General features: G+C 38.9%; 1 protein-coding gene across 4 annotated transcripts in view; it reads left to right on the top strand.

Annotated features, from left to right (window-relative positions):
* The first annotated feature begins 6,694 nt into the window (after positions 1 to 6,694).
* Positions 6,695 to 20,112, top strand: part of Tenm2 (teneurin transmembrane protein 2) — an 884,372-nt gene continuing 870,954 nt past the window's right edge. For all 4 annotated transcript variants that reach the window (XM_076855696.2, XM_076855695.2, XM_076855694.2 and 1 more), the window contains exon 1: positions 6,695 to 6,920. In XM_076855696.2, the coding sequence (XP_076711811.1) occupies positions 6,695 to 6,920 (226 nt within the window). The remainder of the gene's footprint in view (positions 6,921 to 20,112) is intronic.

Here is a 20,112-nt window from a genome sequence, read left to right as displayed (position 1 = left end):
TATGCATAGACCTGTTGGTAGTTGTCTCTGGTTATCCTGCTCATGTTGTCAGAATCTGTAGCAATATCCCTGCTTTGTAGCTGATATTGGTAATTTGTTCCTTCTATTCTTTGTCAATCTTGCTAGAGGTTTGTCACTTTTATTGATCTGTACAAAGAAACAACTTTGTTCATTGCTTCTCTCTATTGTTTCTCTGTTTTTACTTTCATTGATTTTGGCTCTTTATGATTTTTTTTTTTTTTTTTTGCTTTGGGTATATCGTTGTCTTATTACTTTTTTCCTGGTTCTTAAAACAAGAGCTTGGATTATTTATTGGAGACTTTTCCCATTTTCAAGTTCTATGAAATTCTCTCTCATCACTGACTGGACTTTTCTCCACAATTTTTATGTGTTGTATTTTCATTAACTTTAGTGCATATGTTGATTTCCCTTTAGACTATTTCCTTCACCCAGAGATTGCTTAGAAAATTTTAAGCATCTGGAGATTTTCTCCTTATCTGTTACTGATCCTATTTCAATTTCTTTATTATCAGAACACAGACTTTGTGTGATGTCAGTTAAGTTGAAATTTTTTAGGGTTTATTATTATTATTTTTTTATGATCCAGGATATGATCTACCTTGATACAGCCTATGAGCACTTTGGAAGGAGGTGTAACCTGTGTTGTTGGAGTGAAGTTCTATAACGTTGCTTAGACCCTGTTGAATGTTCATGGTATTAGATCTGATATATCCTTGCTGATTTTCCATCTAGTTATTCCATTAATCTGGGGGACTCAGAAGTTGAAACCTCCAGCTATGGTTGTGATTTTGATTATCTTTCCTTTTAATTCTGCTGCATTTTGTTTTCAGGTATTTTGTAGCTCTGTCTTTTGAATGTGTACATATTTAGAATTGTCATGTCTTCTTATAGAATTGACCCCTGTGTGACTATAGAATGCCCCTGTCTGTCTTTAGTAATTGTCTTTCCTATGCAATCCACTTTAATAATAATAATACAGTCACTCCTACTTTGTTGGATCAATATTTGAATGATATATTTTCCTTAGTTTTACTATATTTTTATATATTTAAACAGTTGATTGAGATTTAATTCTCACCTGTAACCCATTCTTAATTTACCTTTCAAACATGTTAACATTGTTATATTTAAAATGACTTTCTAATTGATAATAGTCAGATCATGAGTCTTAGTTCACCTTATTGATCTCTGTATTTTCATTAGTATACTGAGAACATTTACATTTAGTGTAATTATTGCTATTTTAGGACTTATGTCTTCCATTTTATTTTTTACTTTTTGGTTATTCTCTATTTTTTTCTTTAAGTCCTTTTCTCACCTGTTTCTTGTAGATTATTGCACATTTTAGAACTCTATTTTAACACCTATGGTGATTTTGAGTACACCTCTTTGTGTAGTTTTTATAGCAATTACATTGTGCATTTATATCTTATCACAGTCTACTGCTTTCATCATTTTATCAACTGGACTAAAGTATGGAAATTTTAGTTCTCTTTATGTCCTTTTACCAGAACCCATTTATAATAATTTCTTGATCATATTCTCTACGTATAATTGTAATCACATCAGAGAGTTACAATTTTTCTTCCTCTATCAGAAATCATTTTGAAAACTCAAAAGGAGAAAGTTTATTACATTTTCCCATAATTTTGACTTACATGTTCCTTTCTTCCTTTCTGATATTTTAAGATTCCTTCTTTTATTTTGATCTTTCTGTTTAGGGTACTATTTGGCCAGTCTATAAAATAGGTTTCCTGGTGATAACTTCTTATAGTTTTCCCTACCTAAAGTATTCTTGATGTTTTTCTTCATTCCAAAAAAAATATATATTTTCCCTGGATATAGAATTCTAGATTGAAGGTTCTTCAATTTTAGCACTTGAAAAATATATTTTGGCTTCCGTGGTTTCTGATGAGAAAACTGTTTTCATTCAAAATGTTTTTCTATATAGGTAAGTGGTAATTTTTTTCACAGTTTTTAAAAATTTTTTAATGCCCCTTTAATTTTTAGAAGTTTAACTCTGATTTTTTTGTATGGATGCATTGGATTTATGCAGTTTGGGATTCACTCAGCTTTTTTAATGTGTTCTGGTATGACTTTTACAAATTTAAGATGTAATCAACTACTATTTTAGCATATTCTCAGCCTTCTTTCTCCTCTTGGGACTCAGATGAAATAAATATTAAATGTTTTGTTGTCTCCTTAAAGATTCCAATGCTTTCCTCCTTCTTCTTCTTACCTTTTAGGTTTTAATTTTTCTTTCCATTATATTTATTGGGTAGTCTCTATGGCTATTTTTTAGTTTTTCTCATTCTTTTCTCTGATTCCCTATTTTACTGTTTTTTGTTTTAGTTATTGAATGATTCCATTCTAAAAATTCTGTTTGTGGTTTCTTTGTGACTTCTATTTGTATAATGAGCATCTCTATTTTATGAGGATTTTTACTTTTTTAAAATTTTTTCCAAGTGTGTTCTTGATTGCTGGTTGAAGTAATTTCATGATGGCTGTTTTAATATATGTAAGGTTATTCTAACATCTTAGTGTTTGCATATATGAATTGCCTTTCTTCATTCAGTTTAAATATTCCTGATTCTTTGTGTAACAGTGATTTTTGATTGAAACGTGGACATTTGGGCTATAACATATTATGCAACTCCACATCTCATTTAAACTTTCCAGTTTACCTGATTTCTTCTGGCAGTGCTCTATGGAGGGAAGGGGGACCCTCTCTTGTTACTGCCAGGTTCCCTACTCAGCCTTTGTCAACCCCTGAAGTCAAGAAGCTCCCTTTGAGGTGCTCATTGGGAGCGGGGATTATAGGGATGGAAGTTTGGTTTTTCCACTGGATGAAAGCTCTGATGCTTCCCGGGTGTTAGGGATAGGAAGCCTTGGTACTGCTCCTACTCGACATTCTACCTCCACTTGGTTCCACAAGGGGTAGGGGGATTCTAACACTGGGGGACATGAAAGTCCTAACTCTTCACTAGACCTCTTCCTGTGTCACTTTGTTAGGGCCCTCTAGAAGTGGATGGCCAGGTTCCCTGTGGCAAGGGAAGCTTCATTGTCTCCTGGAAGTGGAGAAAATCGTAGCTCTCTTCTTGGCCTTGTCTGAAACCTTTCTGATTGAGGTTGAAGCCCCTTAATGCAACCTCATTAGCATGGAAGTGTGGGCTTCCCACTTGGCCTTGGCTGATGAAGGTAAAGATGGAGACAGCATTTTTTTTTTTTCCATATTGTTTGACTGAGAGGCATGGTTGATATCTAGATGCTTCCCTTCTTATCAGGAAGACCTCATTATAGGCCTTTGGCAAGAAGAGGCTAGATTTTGTTGAGCTGTGTGTTGTCTGTGCCTATTGATGTCTCTGGATTGTCAACTCCTTCAGCTCCAAGTCCCCGCTATTTAAAGCAATAGAAATCTCCAGGGAACTCACCACATCATTATTCCTTTCATCTTCAGGTTCCTAGTTGGTCTGCCTCTTCTTTTCACTTTAAAGACTCTTCTTATTTTTATTTCATATAGAATGTCCAGGATTTTTAGCTGGATGCTATGGGGAAAAGATGAAAAATTATATCTATTCCATCATTTTGGAAACATAAATTTTTATGTTGCCTATATTTAAAGGTTAGGTAGGACTCTAGATTATAATATAAATTCTCCTCTTTTGTATTTTTTAATAGTGATAATTAATTTTTAAATAACAGGCAGGCATAATATAAAATGTCTGTTTGCCAACAGGCTATGAACTCTGCTTAGTTCCTTAAGAGATTAGGTTTCCCTGTCAATTTTTACCTCATTATATATAAATTTCCATCACTTATCCAGAGGTAATGGTTCTGACAAACTTAGCCAACATGAACAGAGCCGAGAAAGAGGACTTTATCAGGGAAAATTTCTGGGCAACTAACATAGATGTCAAAATGTCCAAATACCAAAGTTCTTGTGCTTTATTAATAGATAATAAGCCTTTAGGCTCCTACCCTGAGCATCCCTGAGCATGGTTTTAAAAAATAAAATAAGAGCATGTGCACATATACACACAGAGGTAGAAATTCAGCTTGTTACGCCAAGCACATGCAAATTAGAGGAGATAGTATTTCAAGAGTCAGGAACATAGACAATATTTAAAAGTAAAAACTTAACAGCAAAGCAAGAGAGAAGCAAATTATAAAATCAACTTATAACACACAATGCTTAAAGAAACAACTGTGGCTCTTCAGTATTGGTGTGAACAATCTTATGGTCTTTCAGAGAGGCTGAGGGGCTTCTTTTCTCAGTGCCTAGTTTATGTGCTAAGATTTATTATTAGAACTGTGAGTGGGAAACTTACGGTCTTCTCCCTCTGTCTTTTTAAGTCTATACTTACTTAGATAAGAAAAGATTAACATAGAGAAAAAAATAACTTTTTAGCCTCTCTGATGTTTTAAAGCATATTACAAATTAGCTACAATACATTTTAATTTTTATTATTCCTGTTTCCACCATTTGAGAAACCAAGTTAGAAAGGCCAGAAGTAATTATGACAAGGGCATTGTCTAGTTTGTGGTCATGGTAAGATGAGCCTCCCATTAGGTTCTCAATGGCCACACTTGCAAATAGCCTGTGATATGGATTCCAAAATATTGAAATCATTTGATCGGAAGTAAGGACCAGGAATTTTGGCATCTAGAATCTAGAAATTGCAAAGTATTAGGACACTTGAATTTATTACTAGGCCATGAAAACTTCTATCCCAGTGCTATTTATGTCTTCTAAGGAGGTCCTGAGGTCTTGGTTGGTGACTTTTTAAAAAATATTTCTTTTTTTTATTTGTTTTAATTAATTACACATGACAGTACAATGATCTTGACATATCATACATTTGAATCAGATGGGGTATAATTTCTCATTTTTCTGAGTGTATAGATTGCAGAATCACATTGGTCATACAGTCACGTATATACATACAGCAATAATAATGTTTATTTTATTCTGCTGTCCTGACTCTTAAAGGTATTTCTCAACTTGCTGAGTCAGGAACTCTAGAATTTAGGAAACTGCTTTTTTTTTTTTTTTTTTTTTTCCCTGAGTGATCACAGTAGCAAATTAACTGTGGTGGGTGTTCATAGCAGGTGTACCTTTCTGTTGCCAATTGTCAAAAATATTTTCTCACAATTTCAGGTAGCAATTGAAAAAGTGTATTAATAGTGTAGATTAGGAGTGTGCTGAAGATCCAGAAGGTCCTTTGGTGTCAAGAGACAACAGAGCAGCAACTTTGCTTTTGCTGCCTCTGGGTCAAAGCTGTCCACATCCATGCGCACACCGGCTAGCACTTTGGTATACAGGGACATTCGGTTACAGAGTGGTAAATAGCCAAGGGAGGGTGGGGAGGGGCGGTGGTGGTGGTTCAGAACTCCAGATCTGCTCCCCAAGTATTTCCTGACATATTGAGGAGGCAGTGAGCAACAGTAGCCTAGAGAAAAATCATTACCCTGGCTCTGGGTTGTATTTTCCATTTTAATTAAAATTTGTATTTGTCCATTCTGTCCAGGCCCTGGCCCCATGGTCCATGCTATTTTGCATGGCAAATGAAATCAATAAGAGCCTATCATTTGGAACTTGGAGGCGCCTAGGCATTTTTGCCGTTATTTGCTGAGCAGAAGGCTAGTGTTTTCTGAGTGGTGTTTGGCATACACTCTCAGGATGAGGGTGGCATATGACAGGCTGAGGCTCTCTCTGGTTGCCAAAGCATGTGTTAGAGAGGTTCCTCCCCATCAGCTTACCTATTGTATTCTGGGTCCTCCTCATTTTCCCTTTTCTGCACTGGGTGTACTAGCAGTGATGGGCATCCTCTGGGTTTTAGCTAATGGCCAAGTGAGTGATTCATCATCAAGGTCTCTAGTTCACCTGTGGCTAGGAAGAAGTGACTAGGTGTATCCAGATGCAGATTTGCAAAGGAATAAAAACTGGCTGGGAGTTTGCTGATGGCTCATTAAATAAATAAGAGGAAGCCTGTTTGCATGTCTACGGTGCCTTTTATTATTGTTCTCCAGATCCTCCTAGGCAACTTTATACTAGTCAAATGGCTTGGTACCATTGCAGAGCATCAATAACATACTTATGCTTCATGCTCAAATTTGCTTATATACTTGTTATTTTCATTTTTTCTTCCTTTCTTTCTTTCTTTTTTCTTTTCCCCTTCCCTCCTTTTCTTCATTTCTCTCTTTCATTCTTTTTTTATATTTGCTTTCTTCCTGAGATTTCTGTAGCATAAAAAAGAGGTGGGGAGAATGTCATTAAAGAAGGACAAAATCACTTTCATTTTGAACTGCTTGGTAACAAGATCTTCATTAGAGTGACAGAATTATCATGTCATTTGTACACATATAGAAAAATCAAAAGATGAGTATTTTTGCTATTACTTTTCCCTCCAAATCTATTAAATTAAACATCAAGAAAATTAATTTACTGTGTATCAAGTTCTTGTATTTATACTGACTGTTTAAGTAGACATTGAGCTTTTGCAAGAGTTAGTGTGGAGCTCACCAAGCTTGCCTAAGCAAACTTGAGTCAGACAGAAGGCACCATTTCTTGTAGTCACAGTCTTGGGTTTTTCCTTTGATGTTTTTAGGTGGGAAAGTGAAAGGTGCCAAGACTCAGGCCTGACTTTGCTGAAAGCATCAGTATTCTGGAATAATGGATGTAAAGGACCGGCGACACCGCTCTCTGACCAGAGGACGGTGTGGCAAAGAGTGCCGCTACACGAGCTCCTCCCTGGACAGCGAGGACTGCCGTGTGCCCACACAGAAGTCCTACAGCTCCAGTGAGACTCTAAAGGCCTATGACCACGACAGCAGGATGCACTATGGAAACAGAGTCACCGACCTCGTTCACCGGGAGTCCGATGAGTTTCCTAGACAAGGTAGGTAGCGCTGCCCCGCTGATGGGCTCCAAGCCTTCTCAATCCTTGACTTGGCCTATAGCAGGCAGATGACTGAGGCTGATGGAAATGGGGAAAGGCACGCTGGCAAGCAAATTGCCCACCAGGGCTTAGTTTAGTAGGAGGGTTCCTTTTCCCATGCTCAGCTCCCATGGGAACTAAGAGATGCATCCTTGGTCCTGCACACTTGATTCCTTATCAATTCAATGGTTGCTTTTAGAGACCTGTTATGGTAGGTTTTGACGGATGTCACATACAGCAGGTCCTTGGCTACATAAAAGATACTCCTGAGATGATACTGAATCTCTGCCTGAGGAATAGGAGCTGATCCATGTTGTTTAGACTCTCTTCTTGGAATCCCACTTGCAAGCCTCCAAGAGCTCATGTTGCTACTGCTTCATGAATTGGAATGAATTGGCCTTCTCAATTAGATTCTCTTTGAATAAATGTTGTGTGTCAGTTAAAAAACATCTGAACACCTTTTGTATAATAGCATATAATTTCTTGCCCCACCAAAGTATGGTGTTAACTATGAGTTATACAGTTTACTTTTATGTTCCAGAGCACAGGTGGCACATATATGTTATTACCTGTTTCCCATGATATAATTTTTTCCCTTCTGCTTTCATCAAGCATTAATTGTATTATAATACTTTGATTTCTTTTGTATAAATATTGATCTTCCAGGTGCTAATAATTAGCTTTTCCTTGGTGTCATTATCCATGAAGAATTCTGTTATCACTTGTCCAGGGTCATGCAAATGTATTGGCATGCAGACTGAAGCAGTGCAGGGCCGGAGGCAGAGTGGTGAAGTCCACTTACTGCTCCATGTCTTTCACTTTGAGTACCAGCTTCACCTTGAGTGCAGTTCACGTAATTCACCCAGCAAAATTACAAGTAAATCCTCAAACTGCAGGGAATGCATGGGGTAGGGTCACGCTGCCTGCACCACAAGTTTAGGCTCTGTTCTGCTGAGTTATTACGTCATTCATTTTATAGCTTTGAGTTTTTAAAATTTCCTGTTCTGCATCCTTGACAATCAATTTGTTTGATTCCTAATGAGATGTCTTGGCTCAGAACCACATTCCTAGCTTCTTAGCTTCCTTAAGTTCTTAAATTACTTTTGCTTTTCTTTATTCTATAGAAAATATACATATGCATCTTATTAATTAGCATTATGCCCAAGATTTATAAATCTAGGGTCCAGATATTGTTCCAAAAACATGTTGTCATATCCTCCCATTTTATCCTGCCTCCCGCTTTTAAATTTAACAGAATATTTTTTAAAAATCAACAGAGAAACAGTGAAATTATATTTTTGTTGCCATTATGTGTCCTTCAGGGAACAATTTTTATTTAATCTTTACTCTGATTTTCTGAGTACCAGAGTCTTCATGAAAATGAAACACATACTGATCCCTCTCCACTAGAAAAGAGGGACAGAGACTGCTTGAAAATTGCTCTGGATCAAATGTGTTTGATCTGCAAGTCACTCCAACATGTGCTTTACTTCGTTAAGTATTCACCTGACCCCAGGTAGTAGGTAGTGGGAATTGGTGGGGGAGAAAATGAAGAATCCAAGCTTAATTAATGAGCAGAGTGCTTACATTTCCAATATGCAGAAATTAGGACACCTGTCGGCTCTTTCCAAGAGCATCACTGGGAGGAAACTCTGGTATTTTGAAAGGTGATGTGTGCCCAACGTGGAGAAAAGCTTTTTATCTTTTGCTGGAGCTTCTGTGTTGTTTGTGGTGTTGCTGCCTGTATTTTGTTTCTGTCTTGAAATATATACTCTTCCTCCTAGGCCTCATTAAAGGTGCATTCTGACTTCTGGATCAACAAGCTGTAGATTCCAGATTATTGTTGAATGGCGGATGGGCCCATCATCTTTCCCCTTATTAATATTTACACCAAACAAAACCAAGTGCTGGGATTTTATTTTCCAATATACCTTTATTCTTCCTATTTAATCTTATTCTCCTCCATTGATAATAATGGAGGCTGCTTGGCCATATCAAACTCATAGCTTTGCAATTAACAATTCACACATGCCGCGTGTTGTTATTGAGCCCATATTTGTTTGTGTAATGTGTTTGCATGAATTAAAAACTGTGCAGTCCAAAAGTAGAAATGAAAAGGCATCAGAAAGTATTTGCATATGCAAGTGCAATTCCTTCTGAAGACATCTATGAATTTATGCATGAAAATGTAGTCAGAGTCTGAGTGGATCTACTTTGATGGGCTCTAAAATTGAACTCTGCAGGAAGTAAATAAGCACATATTTAAGGAGGGGAGGAACAGGAGATACAATCTGGCAAACAGCACATGTAACTTGAAACTGAGCCACTACACAGAGGGTTAAAATAAATTTTACACTCAGTAATAACAATAATTTTTTAAATGTCATGCATTTCCCATTTTATTTTCTTATTCATGAAATCAAAGAGCAGGATCATCTCAGCACTTATTAGCCTGGAGTTACATTAGCAAGGATCATAGCAGGATCATCTCCTGCAGTATTCTTATTTAAAACCCAAGACACTGATCATAAAACAAACACGCTTCTCACATACAAGCAAGTTTGGCAAACACAGTTGGCTGGCTCTCCAAATGCTCAGAGTGGAAAAGAATTGCCAACCTGTAAAAGTGATGTGGGGTCCAGAGTCCGACCTTGTCCAGCTCCCCAGAGGCCTGCTGAGGTATCTAACCAGAAAGCTGCTGCAACCCAGCAGGAGGAAGGGTCCAGGGGCTCCCAGGAGGAGCTCACGGAAGCTCCCATCAAATTGTGCCAGCTTTGTTTGCTTGCAACACAGAATCTTTCCATGCCTTCTTCTGTGCTGGCCTCTTAGGTAGAAACTATGCAAATTACCTGTCTGGCCTCTGTGATACTGGATCCTCCTGGTGTGAAGGGAGAGAATCGCTGACCTTAGGTCTGTGGCCGCTGGAGTAATTAGTAATTAGTAAATGACTAATTCTGCCCTGAATAGTATCCTAGTGGTCCCAGAGTTAATGCGCCTGACAAAAGTGAACAGTAGTCTGATACCTGGTCAGACAGAGCCCCCATCCAACCTGTGAAAAAGATGCCACTTTGAATAATGAAGATAGGCTGAGTTCCCCAGCAGATTGTACAGCTTGTTCTTTTAGACTCTGAAGTAAATGTGTGGATCGGTGTGTCATACACTGCTTCTTGTGTGGCATAGTTACCTAATATTAGACACGAATTCTGCCTTGGCATATTTGTGTAACTGTGACCCCGATCGGCACTGTGTGCTCCATCTACATAGTTTTTAGTAGCATCAAGCAAGGACAATAAGAATAGCAACAGAATCCTAACACTGGTTGAATACTTTCTTAGTGTCAGGTGCCAATCTAAGTGTTTTGCTTGTATGAACTCACAACAATGTCCCGACATAGATGCCATTGTTACTTCCCATTTTTTTCAAATTAGGAGACTGAGATATATCTGTGTGTGATTGAATAAACCAACCAGGGCCAGAAACATAGGAGGAGGAGATGAGCGGTTTCCTACCTGGAGAGCTTATTTCAAGAGCTGTGTTTTATACCATTGTGCTTGGTCACATGCCAAATAAGAGAGAAAACAAACCAAAAACAAATCAGGACAGCCTCAGTCAAAGGCTCAGGAGGTTCTATGAAGCTCAACTCTCAAGCCTTATAAGGATCACAGCTTTAAATCTCTGTTAGCAATGCAGAAACTGCAGTCACTAACACTGATTGAGCATATCATGGGCAATACAAGCAACCCCCTACACACTGACATCCATTCCCCTCCATTTCCACAGTAGTCCCAGACTCCCTAGACCAGTCCTACTTTCCATCCTTTCCACCGAACACCACTACAGGAAAAAAATTCCTGGAGTAGGAATGAGTGCCAGGCTGTCAGCACCGATTCTCTGTCCCCCTCAGAGTGATCACCTTTTTGCACGACCTCTCAGCCTGGAACACTGACCAAGAAAGGTGTTGCTATCTAAATGATATTGCTCAGGTAAGCAGAACCAGTCGGTTTCTGTGCCAGCCGAGGCCCAGTGGGCCAGAGAGCTCAGCCAGGCTTCTCATTCCTCAAAAAGCCCTTCTTTCCAGTTAGTAGTTCAAGTCTCTTGAGAGGGGGCCGAGATTGAATTCTTTCTCTGTACCTCAGACTGTCTGTTTGGGTCAAGGTTGAAGAAAGAATTGGGAGAAGATTGGATTTTTCAAAGTATGCTTGCATCGCTTCTCTCAATCAGTTCTAGCAAAGCAATAAATTTCACCAACTCTCCCTTGCACTTAAAAAAAAAAATACGTAAACACACACATACATATTTTAGACTCAGTTTAGTTAGGGCACTTCATAAATTAATTCTCGTTCCTAGGACTTTTAAAATAATTTGGATAAAATAAATTTTGCTCTGTGTAATTTGGCATAGCATAAATTTTTAACCCATGTTTTTATTTTTATTTTTTTTAGTTGTAGATGGATGCAATATCTTTATTTATTTATTTTTATATGGTGCTGAGGGTTGAACCCAGGGCTTTGCATGTGCTAGGCAAGAATTCTACCACTGGGCCACAACCTCAGCCCTTTAATCCATGTTAATAAATTGAAAACTAGGAACCACTGGTAATCTGGATAAAATATTGACTATATCAATTCAATTAATGAATGTGGTAATTGTTGAAGCATTTTGAAAACCTATAAACATTTCTTTCTATCACCATCTTAAAAATAGTTACATTTTTCCTATCCCCAGATCATGGTTATAATGATTGTATTTTGAAAACTCCAGTACTTTGATTTACCTACAAAGAACAACTTTCAGGTTTTAGTGAAGTTGAAGATGCTGGTTAATATTTGGAAGGGTGAAATGTATCTTGAGAAGATTGCCTTCAATTTATTTTCTTTACCTCATGAAAGGACTTCTTTTTATCATTGGTGGTCTTGTTGTTTAAAAAAAAAAAAAAAGAAAAATCTTTAGAAAAGGAGAATCTGTAACCTTTCCATGTTCTCTGATCTGTAATCTTCTTGCTGACTAACTTAAATCCTTATTCCCTCATCTAGGAGGCATATAGTAGTAGAGTTAAAAATGCAGAACCCAGAGTTAAACTGCTGTGAGCTCTCAGGGTGACCTGGACCAAGTTAGAACATTGCCTAACTTTTATTTTATTCCCATCTCCTGTGGTCATTGGGTTCACTTCCTTCCATAATGTTTTTGTCATGAGGTGGCCTTTGTCTTTCTTCTCCTAAATGGTGAATATAAGCTAGGGATGATATTTGTGGTAATTGTCATTTTAATCCTATTGCCAGCAGGAGTAGGGATCTCCTACTCTCCAACACTCATGATATTCTGTGCAACAGAAATCGGTCCCCCCCCCGCCCCCTTTGGATTTGATTCCCATGAGCTGAAAAATTTCTGTCATCTTCCATCCCAGAATTGTGCTTCTAGCTTGTTGACGGAATGTGGCTGACTCCCTGTGCACCATACCTTTTGCTTTCAAAGATGAACATAACTCACACATTATTTCCCTATTTTTAGAAAGGAATGAAAGATACCATTTAACAACTGTCAGCTGATGCCAACACACCGTGTGACAGAGTTGCTAGTCAGAAAACTTTACAAGTAAAAAAAAAAAAAAAATAAGGTTGGAAAAAATGCTTCAAGGTAGGGTCATTGGATGCAGACATTTTTTCAGAGATGTGAATTTCATGGCAGGTAAATAAATATATATTTTAGGAATGAGTTTAATTAAGAGAGAACTTAATCCATATAATCCCTGGATGAAAATTAATCTAGTTTCATCATTCTAATGTATGGAGATTTGGAGACCACACCACTTTGAGAGTCAATCTTATCTGTATTTTCTGTGTTGAGGTTCATTACCCTTCCAGGAATATATTTTTCAATAGCTTTAGCCATTAAGCAAAAGTCTTTCTAGTTGCCCAGTTGTTAATCTTTAAATAATTATCTGCTGTCATTTCTGCATTCAATGTTAAATCTAGCTTTCTTTCTTTCTTTTTTTTTTTTTTAACTCATCTTCTGTTTCCTGCTCTTTTTTGGTGGTAATTCTCTGGAGCTCTCCCCTAAGAGAACAGTTTTATTCTCATGACCCCTGAGGTCACTGTCTATACCCCTCAAGGGCTCTTCAGATACAAATGATGTAAAAAGATCATATTTGGACTGACATCTCTAGAGAATCTAGCCGTACAACTAGCCTCATGTTTACCAATACTTCTTGGCTTTTCTGTTCAGAGAGATCTGTTTGATCTCTCTGGCTGGTATCACTACTCTTATTTCTCCTCTGTTGGGAACATTGTTAGACAGAGGCCTTCCCCCCAGTGACCCCCATCTCCTATCTTGAGAACAACATTGTCAAGGAACATTCACATAGACCAGCCCTGGGATGCATGGTGATGAACACCTCTATCACTCTATGACTTTAGCTGGCCTTGTCTTGAATTTAAATCTGCCTTGTGTTTAGAGATAACTTAGGGCAAGTTCCTCTGAAGCTTGTAGGAATGGATCCTGCTCTGAGGAACACCACTGGTCTGATGACATGCACTTTTCATGCTAGTGACACTCAAGACTAAGAACTCCCTTGTATGGGCTTTCCTAGCTCTGTTTGCACTTTCCTAAAGATTTCTTATTAAGGGATTTAAGCATCAGACTTAATAGTTTTTTCCCTTAAAATATGTTTCCATTTTCATTTCCCAACTTTGGTAAATGGTATCACAACCCTTATATTTTAGGGAATTTTCCAAGACTATTTTCTTTCTTCTTGATTCTTTCTTTTCATGTTCACAAAATCTTGCCTATTTTTCCTGCTTTCTTTATCATGTGTGCAAGTTTCTCATTCCATGGGAAGCTTCCAGCTTTCCAATACTGTACAACTACTCCTCCATTTATATGGCCTCCCTTTCTAAGTCTCTTCCCTAGCATGTTGTGCTTATCATGAGTAATTTTGATAATTACTAAATTAATTTGATAATTCTAAAATAGGGTCCAGTTTTTGCTACTTCCTTCAAGTTAATTAAAAAAATATGGGGATTCATATAAGGTCACTATAAATTTTGGGACACAACAGTGGATGAGGCAAACATGGTCCCTAAACTTAAAAAAATTGCAATTTTGAAGATGCATAACCTAATAGATATGTGACTAGGTATAATAGGTTAAATACTATGAAAGGGACAATACTGGGTGGTTTTAAAGGGACATCTAACCTGGAATTATGCATCAGGAATGGTTCTCCCAAATTGTGACATCCCTGCATACAATTCAGGGTCAATGATGGAGTGAGCCATCAGAGAGGCAAAAGAGTGTTCAGGCAAAAGCTGTGGCATACACTAAGGTATGGAGGCAACAGAGCTGATTGCTTCAAGAACTTAAAAGAAGTTGTGGTTAGCTGAATATGGAGCAGGGACAGAAGGGCTAGAATTGGTAGGCAACTCAGGGAGATAATTCTGGCTTTTGGGGAATATTAAAGGGGAACCACAAGATCAAGAAGGTAAGCTAAGAGGCTTTCTTTTAAGGAAACAAGACTGGTGGCCTGAACTGGGATAGTGGAGATGGTTTGAGAAGGGTTGAGAAACAGAGGTTGTTGCCTTTTTAGGACACTGTATAAGTAGAGACAGATATATTGTTCTGGGACTCTTGGGCATTGACTTATTTTTTTCCCCCAGCAAAAAGAATATTGGCTTTCTGATGCTGAGTTTACTTAAAGAGATTGGAAAGGTCAATGCTTGTAAATAACCCCTTAAGTAGAAGTGCATGGATTGTTCGTTCAAGTTCATCTAGAATGACAGACTTAAAGTGTATCAAAATGTAGTATTATCAAAGAATTTGGAGTTTTTTTTCTCAATCTCATTATATCTCTGCCTATGCAAAGAGCAGCACCATCATCAGAGCATCTCCCATGGATCCAGGGCAAAGAGAAAATAGGAACAAGATGGCGCTGCTCCTGTGCCTCCTCTGTGTCCAGTACGTGCAATTCTGCATCCTCTGTCGCACACTAAAGAAGCCAGAAACTCATAGTAGTTGTGCGTTGAGTGTAAGTGTGAGTGTGCAATGACTCTGTTTTTATTCCAGCCAGTTGATGACTTTACTGGGAAAGTTAAAGAGGTTTAGTGGCAGAACCTTCTGCCGTTGGCAGGATAAGCAGCAGGAAGGATGAAAGAAGAGCCAAGGACATTGCTATAGTTCTGTTTACAGCTGATGTGATGTCCATGCTGGTCACCAAGGCCAGAGGCAGGGGATGTGCTGCTGGGCCAGTTAAGAAGACCTGTATCAACGTGGACTTTGTGAATTTCAGGGGTTCTTGGTCCATCTCTGTGCAGATGTTTAATGGGCTGTACAGATTTGCAGTTCTGGGGAGAGGCCTGAGCTGGACAGAGTTGTAGGAGTTGATATCTAATCACTTCATAGAGCTTGGTGTGATCATCTAGGAAAAGTGTGCCAGGAAAAGAAATAAGGAACTGACAGGAGGACAAGGTAATCAGAAGACAAGAAGAAGAAGATCTTGCAAAGACATCTAGCCAAGCATGATGATAGTTTCATTTTTTTTATCCCATAAAAGTCGACCTAATTTTTATCCCCTAAATCAGAGGTCACAAAACTAATGTACGCAGGTCATATAAGGTGTAGATATGTTTTGTTTGGCCCACAGATTGATTTATAAATTTGAACCAAGAACACATCTTTCCACGCACATTCCAGTTTGCTCCAAACACCATTTCTGTTTCCTCATACGAGTTCTCCTTATCAGTCATTTGTTTTACATGCCAGGCCCCTGAAGGCTATTATAAATGCAAAAGGGTCATGCTTTTCTTGTCTCCATTCCTTCTCTTTAGAATACCATTCTGCCTACTCCAAACCGATTCATCCTGCAAGGCTCAGCCATACTTTCTTTTTGGTGAAACTCTCTTCCATCTACTTTCCTGGGCCCTGTACTGGGCTGTTATTGTTATTTTTCTGTTTATGAGTGACTCAGTACATGGATTCAAAGACTCCTGTAAGTAGGGAGCCAAAGTGCTCTGCAGTTTTGTGCTTTGACTCATAGATGCAACTACAAGAGAATTTATTTTTATTAATGCCTTGTTTTCTAATGAGAAGACTTTAAAACAAAGCTTAGAAAAGGACAACATTTAGAAAATATGAATGGTATGTCTGTTCAGCTTGACAATACCAACCCCCACATTGTGAAGGGCCAACTCGCAGGTGCTTTCCCACATACCTTCACACTCCCACACTGAATTGCATTAACATGCGCTTTTCTAAGTCAATAATACTGTTCCCCTTTCTAGGCTGGGGGCACGTGTTACAAGAGCCTCTGCAGGGTCACTTGTATGTGTCAGGTGTCTTCAGTGCATGTGCAGTCAGTGACAGGATATAGTTCTGATGGAAACCTTGAGGAAAATTGAGAGAGGGAGGGATTGCCAGTGTCTGCCTCACCCTGCTTCACAGTCTGGGTCCAGGAGTGGGCAACCCCGCCCAGTGATGAATCAGCACGCCGATATTATCAAAGGAGACATTACATTTTCAATGTCATGTTTTAGGTTTATAATTTAATTTTCAGCTCTGGCAATTCCAGAAGCATCCCTAGGGACATATGAAGAGGAGGGGTCTGGTGTGTCCCCGAAATGAATTCATGTTCTTTTCTTGAGCACCTTAATTGGCATGCATATCTCACAAGCTCTCTCTCTCTCTCTCTCTCCTCTCTGCTGCAGCCAAACTCTCTCACACCACCAAGTTACTCAATATTCCTCCTGCACTGACTGCTTTCTTTTCCACTCAACCTCAAGTCAGATCTACTTTAGCAATAAATCTCTGCTGGGAGCAATCAGAGCAAATACTGAGCGTGCACAAAGATATTAAAAAGAAGTGCAACACAGACTTATTTAATAATGTTGAACAGCCCTTTATAATATTTGGAATATTTTGCCAAAGTTACTATGAGCATTATGTTTAATGCATTTTCTCCAAGACAGAAAGATCTTTCCAAGAATGAAAGAGAGAGAGAGAGAGAGAAATAGAGAATCAGGTGGGCCACGTTGTGTTCGACTGAACCTGTTATTCTCTTTCTTTTCCTAGATCTTTTTCTTTGGCCAGAGACACAAAATGTGAAGCTGTTCTTTGTTCCCCCTGATTTATGAATAGTCGGCATTGGGCAATTGCTGTCCCAGTGGGATGCATTTTATTTTAAAAATAGTTTGAAGCACTTTCTTTTAAATTCCCCTATGTCTACTGCCACCTTGACTGTGTAATACATGCTTCTCAGGGTGTCCTTGTGCTGTTGAGGTCTGCTCCATGTACTGGGAATTAAAGCACTGAATTTATTTGTAGCACTTTGAACCAAAATGTTGAATTTATTTAGAGAGTAATTCCAGTGGGTTAAATTTGTTTCTATGGATCTATTTGCTGCAGCTGGAACACTGATAGAAAAGAGGCATGTTACTTTTATGTCCTCAAAAGAGAGAGAGAGAGAGAGAGAGAGAGAAAGAGAGAGAGAGAGAGAGATATATCCAGGCAACTGTAGGATAAATATCCATAGGGCAAACAAATTCCTCTCAAAATGACTGCAAATTCAGGTGACAACATCAGCTTTAAAAAGACCCCTGTTCACCTGGCAGCTGTGGGTTCAGATTCTCCTTAGTTTACAATGACATTTTATTCCATTCTTGCACTCTGATCCCCATTTGTATGCATTGCAAAATCTCTGCACAGAGATGACCCAGTTAACACTTTCTGCTTCACAAACCCAGAGATGGAACAGCAGGGAGCCTGCTGCAGAGTGCTGAGTCGTACTAGCTGAGCAGTGAGGGGACAGGGAACCTGGCCACAGTCCAAGCCATCTCTGTCTGGACCAGTGGCAATGCGCTAGACTCTCCCAGGGAGGTTTAAGAAGCCCAAGCCCCACCCCAGACTAATCATCATCTTCCAGGAAATGGTGGGACAGGACATTTTCCTTGCCTTTAAACAAACAAACAAACAAAAAAACTATTTTTTTATATAAATAAAATATTTCCAGGGATTTGAATAGAGCCTCCTGAGGACATTATCTGACAGGACCCACTATAGAGAATGTAGCTGTTTTGTTAACTGATGGCATTTCAGGAGCAGAGGCTCTCATGCTTAGCAAAGAGACATAGAATCTCACTTTTCCTTCAGAAGCCCATAAAACTTGGTTTTAGTAGAACCTCCTCATTCTTTGGCTTAATAAGTACAATTAATCCAACCAGGAGCTCATTCTGTATGTTCTAATGCCATGGCAGGCGACCAGTTGCCAGTGTGTTATGGGGTTGCAGGTCATTTTTTTTTTTTTTTTTTTCCCCTGGTCCACTTATGTGCTCTTAAATGTGAAGCATAGTGGCACATGGACTGATTCCTCTAGCACCCCTGCTTCTCAGCTTACCTTCTGTTAAACATTATAAGTGAAGATTTAATTTGAGCACCTGGCTGGGGATGTAACATGCAATCAATTAATTACCTTAATTGATCCAACATCCTCAAAGTCAAAACAGTAATGATGAATTTGGACCTACCATAGGAAGAAACACAGTTGTGTTTATGTAGGAAGGTGAAGTCAGCAGAGAAAGATGGTGTTAAAACTGGGTCTCCACCTCCATTATGTGTTAATGTGCTTTAAGACTAGGAATGGTTTCAATAGTGGTAGAGTCTAGTATTCAGAGGGGGCAGACAGATGGATTAAGCAGGTCAAGTTTTCAACTAGGTGTCATGTTGGAGACCTTTCTGGTTTGGAGTGTTTGTCTAGGCCGTACCTCTCAGGGCTGGTAGGTGGATGTCATTGCAGAATTCGGGTCTAGCTTTCCTAGATCTTGCAACTTCTCAAGAAAAGTGAACAGTTTGCATTTGTTGATAAAATCTCCAGATTTAAATGTCTCTGTAATGACACTTGTAGAGCAGATTAAGTAGGCTTTGCACAACATTCAGGCTCTGGACTTTTCTGATAATGAGATACTCAAATGCCCTTGAAGACCAGGACAATCAGAAGCAAACAACCCTGGAAGTTCAGGGAGTTAACATCCTGGGTATTCTCTTGACCAATGGATTCAGAAGCCAGAAGTGAGAGTTTTATGATAAATGTTTCTTTCCTTATCCTGAGATGCACAGGCCAGGGCCCCTCTCAAGAACCCAGTAGCAAGACCATGGGCTACCCCTGCTTTGGATAGTTCTGCAACTTATCATTGAATTGGCATTCCCTCCTTTCCTGTTTCTGCATCTGTCCCTCACCTCTGTTCCTTTGACTCATTCCACAAATAAACTACTTGTTCCCAAGCCTTTCTCTAGCCTCTGCTTTCAGTGCAAATTGGGTTAAGACATTTGGCAGCTAATTCGTTTTACAAGTCACTGTGTAACCAAAAGAAGTCAGTCTGTACAGACAGGCGTGTTTCTGAGGCTGCCTGTATAGGATTTTGTGATAGTGAAGGGCTTGTTGATTGAAGAAACATGACACTGAGTGAGATTCGGGTCAGCTGTTTGGTGCTTACTAAATGTTACTAAATTATAGGTTTGTGACTTCTGTAACACTTTGTTATACACAAGAAACTTCATTTTGTTGTTGCTGTTGTTGCTGCTGCTATTATTGTTATTATTTGTTATTGTTATTGAAAACCAGTTGGCTGGTTTTCAAATGAACCTTTATAGACTTTTCATTTTAGCATGGTTTTTGAGTTATATAAAGGTTGCAACATGTTGTAGAGTAGCTTGGTTGGATGTACTGCTGCTGTTGTCTTTGGTGTGGGTGAGTTTTCAAATCATGTGTCTAGAAAAATCTGATGCTGTTTCTCCACTGAAGCCATCACATCAGATCAGAAAGTGCCCCCTAGGAAGCTCTGAACATACCCTATCAGCTCCCTGAGGGCAAAGGTTGTATCTTGCTTATGTTTCCATCTCTCTTAACTCCAGCCAATGCTGCCAGGCACAGGGGTATTTAATAACTATTTGTTGAACAGGGGATTCCCATCACCCTTTGGAATCTGAGGAATGGTATCAAGTCCCAAAGCTGCCCTCTGAACCCGACTCATGTCTCTTTTCCTCTGCTCCAGATGATGACCATAGCCTGTATAGTTTCTATGCCACTAGGATAAATTGGTAAGCAGGACCTTTCACTCAGCCTGACTTGCCCAGACCTCCCTCTACCTCATGCATGATCCATGATCTCTGT

This window comes from Callospermophilus lateralis, chromosome 5, assembly GCF_048772815.1.
Source record: "Callospermophilus lateralis isolate mCalLat2 chromosome 5, mCalLat2.hap1, whole genome shotgun sequence".
NCBI lineage: Eukaryota > Metazoa > Chordata > Mammalia > Rodentia > Sciuridae > Callospermophilus > Callospermophilus lateralis.
This window is presented reverse-complemented; position numbering and strand designations above follow the sequence as displayed.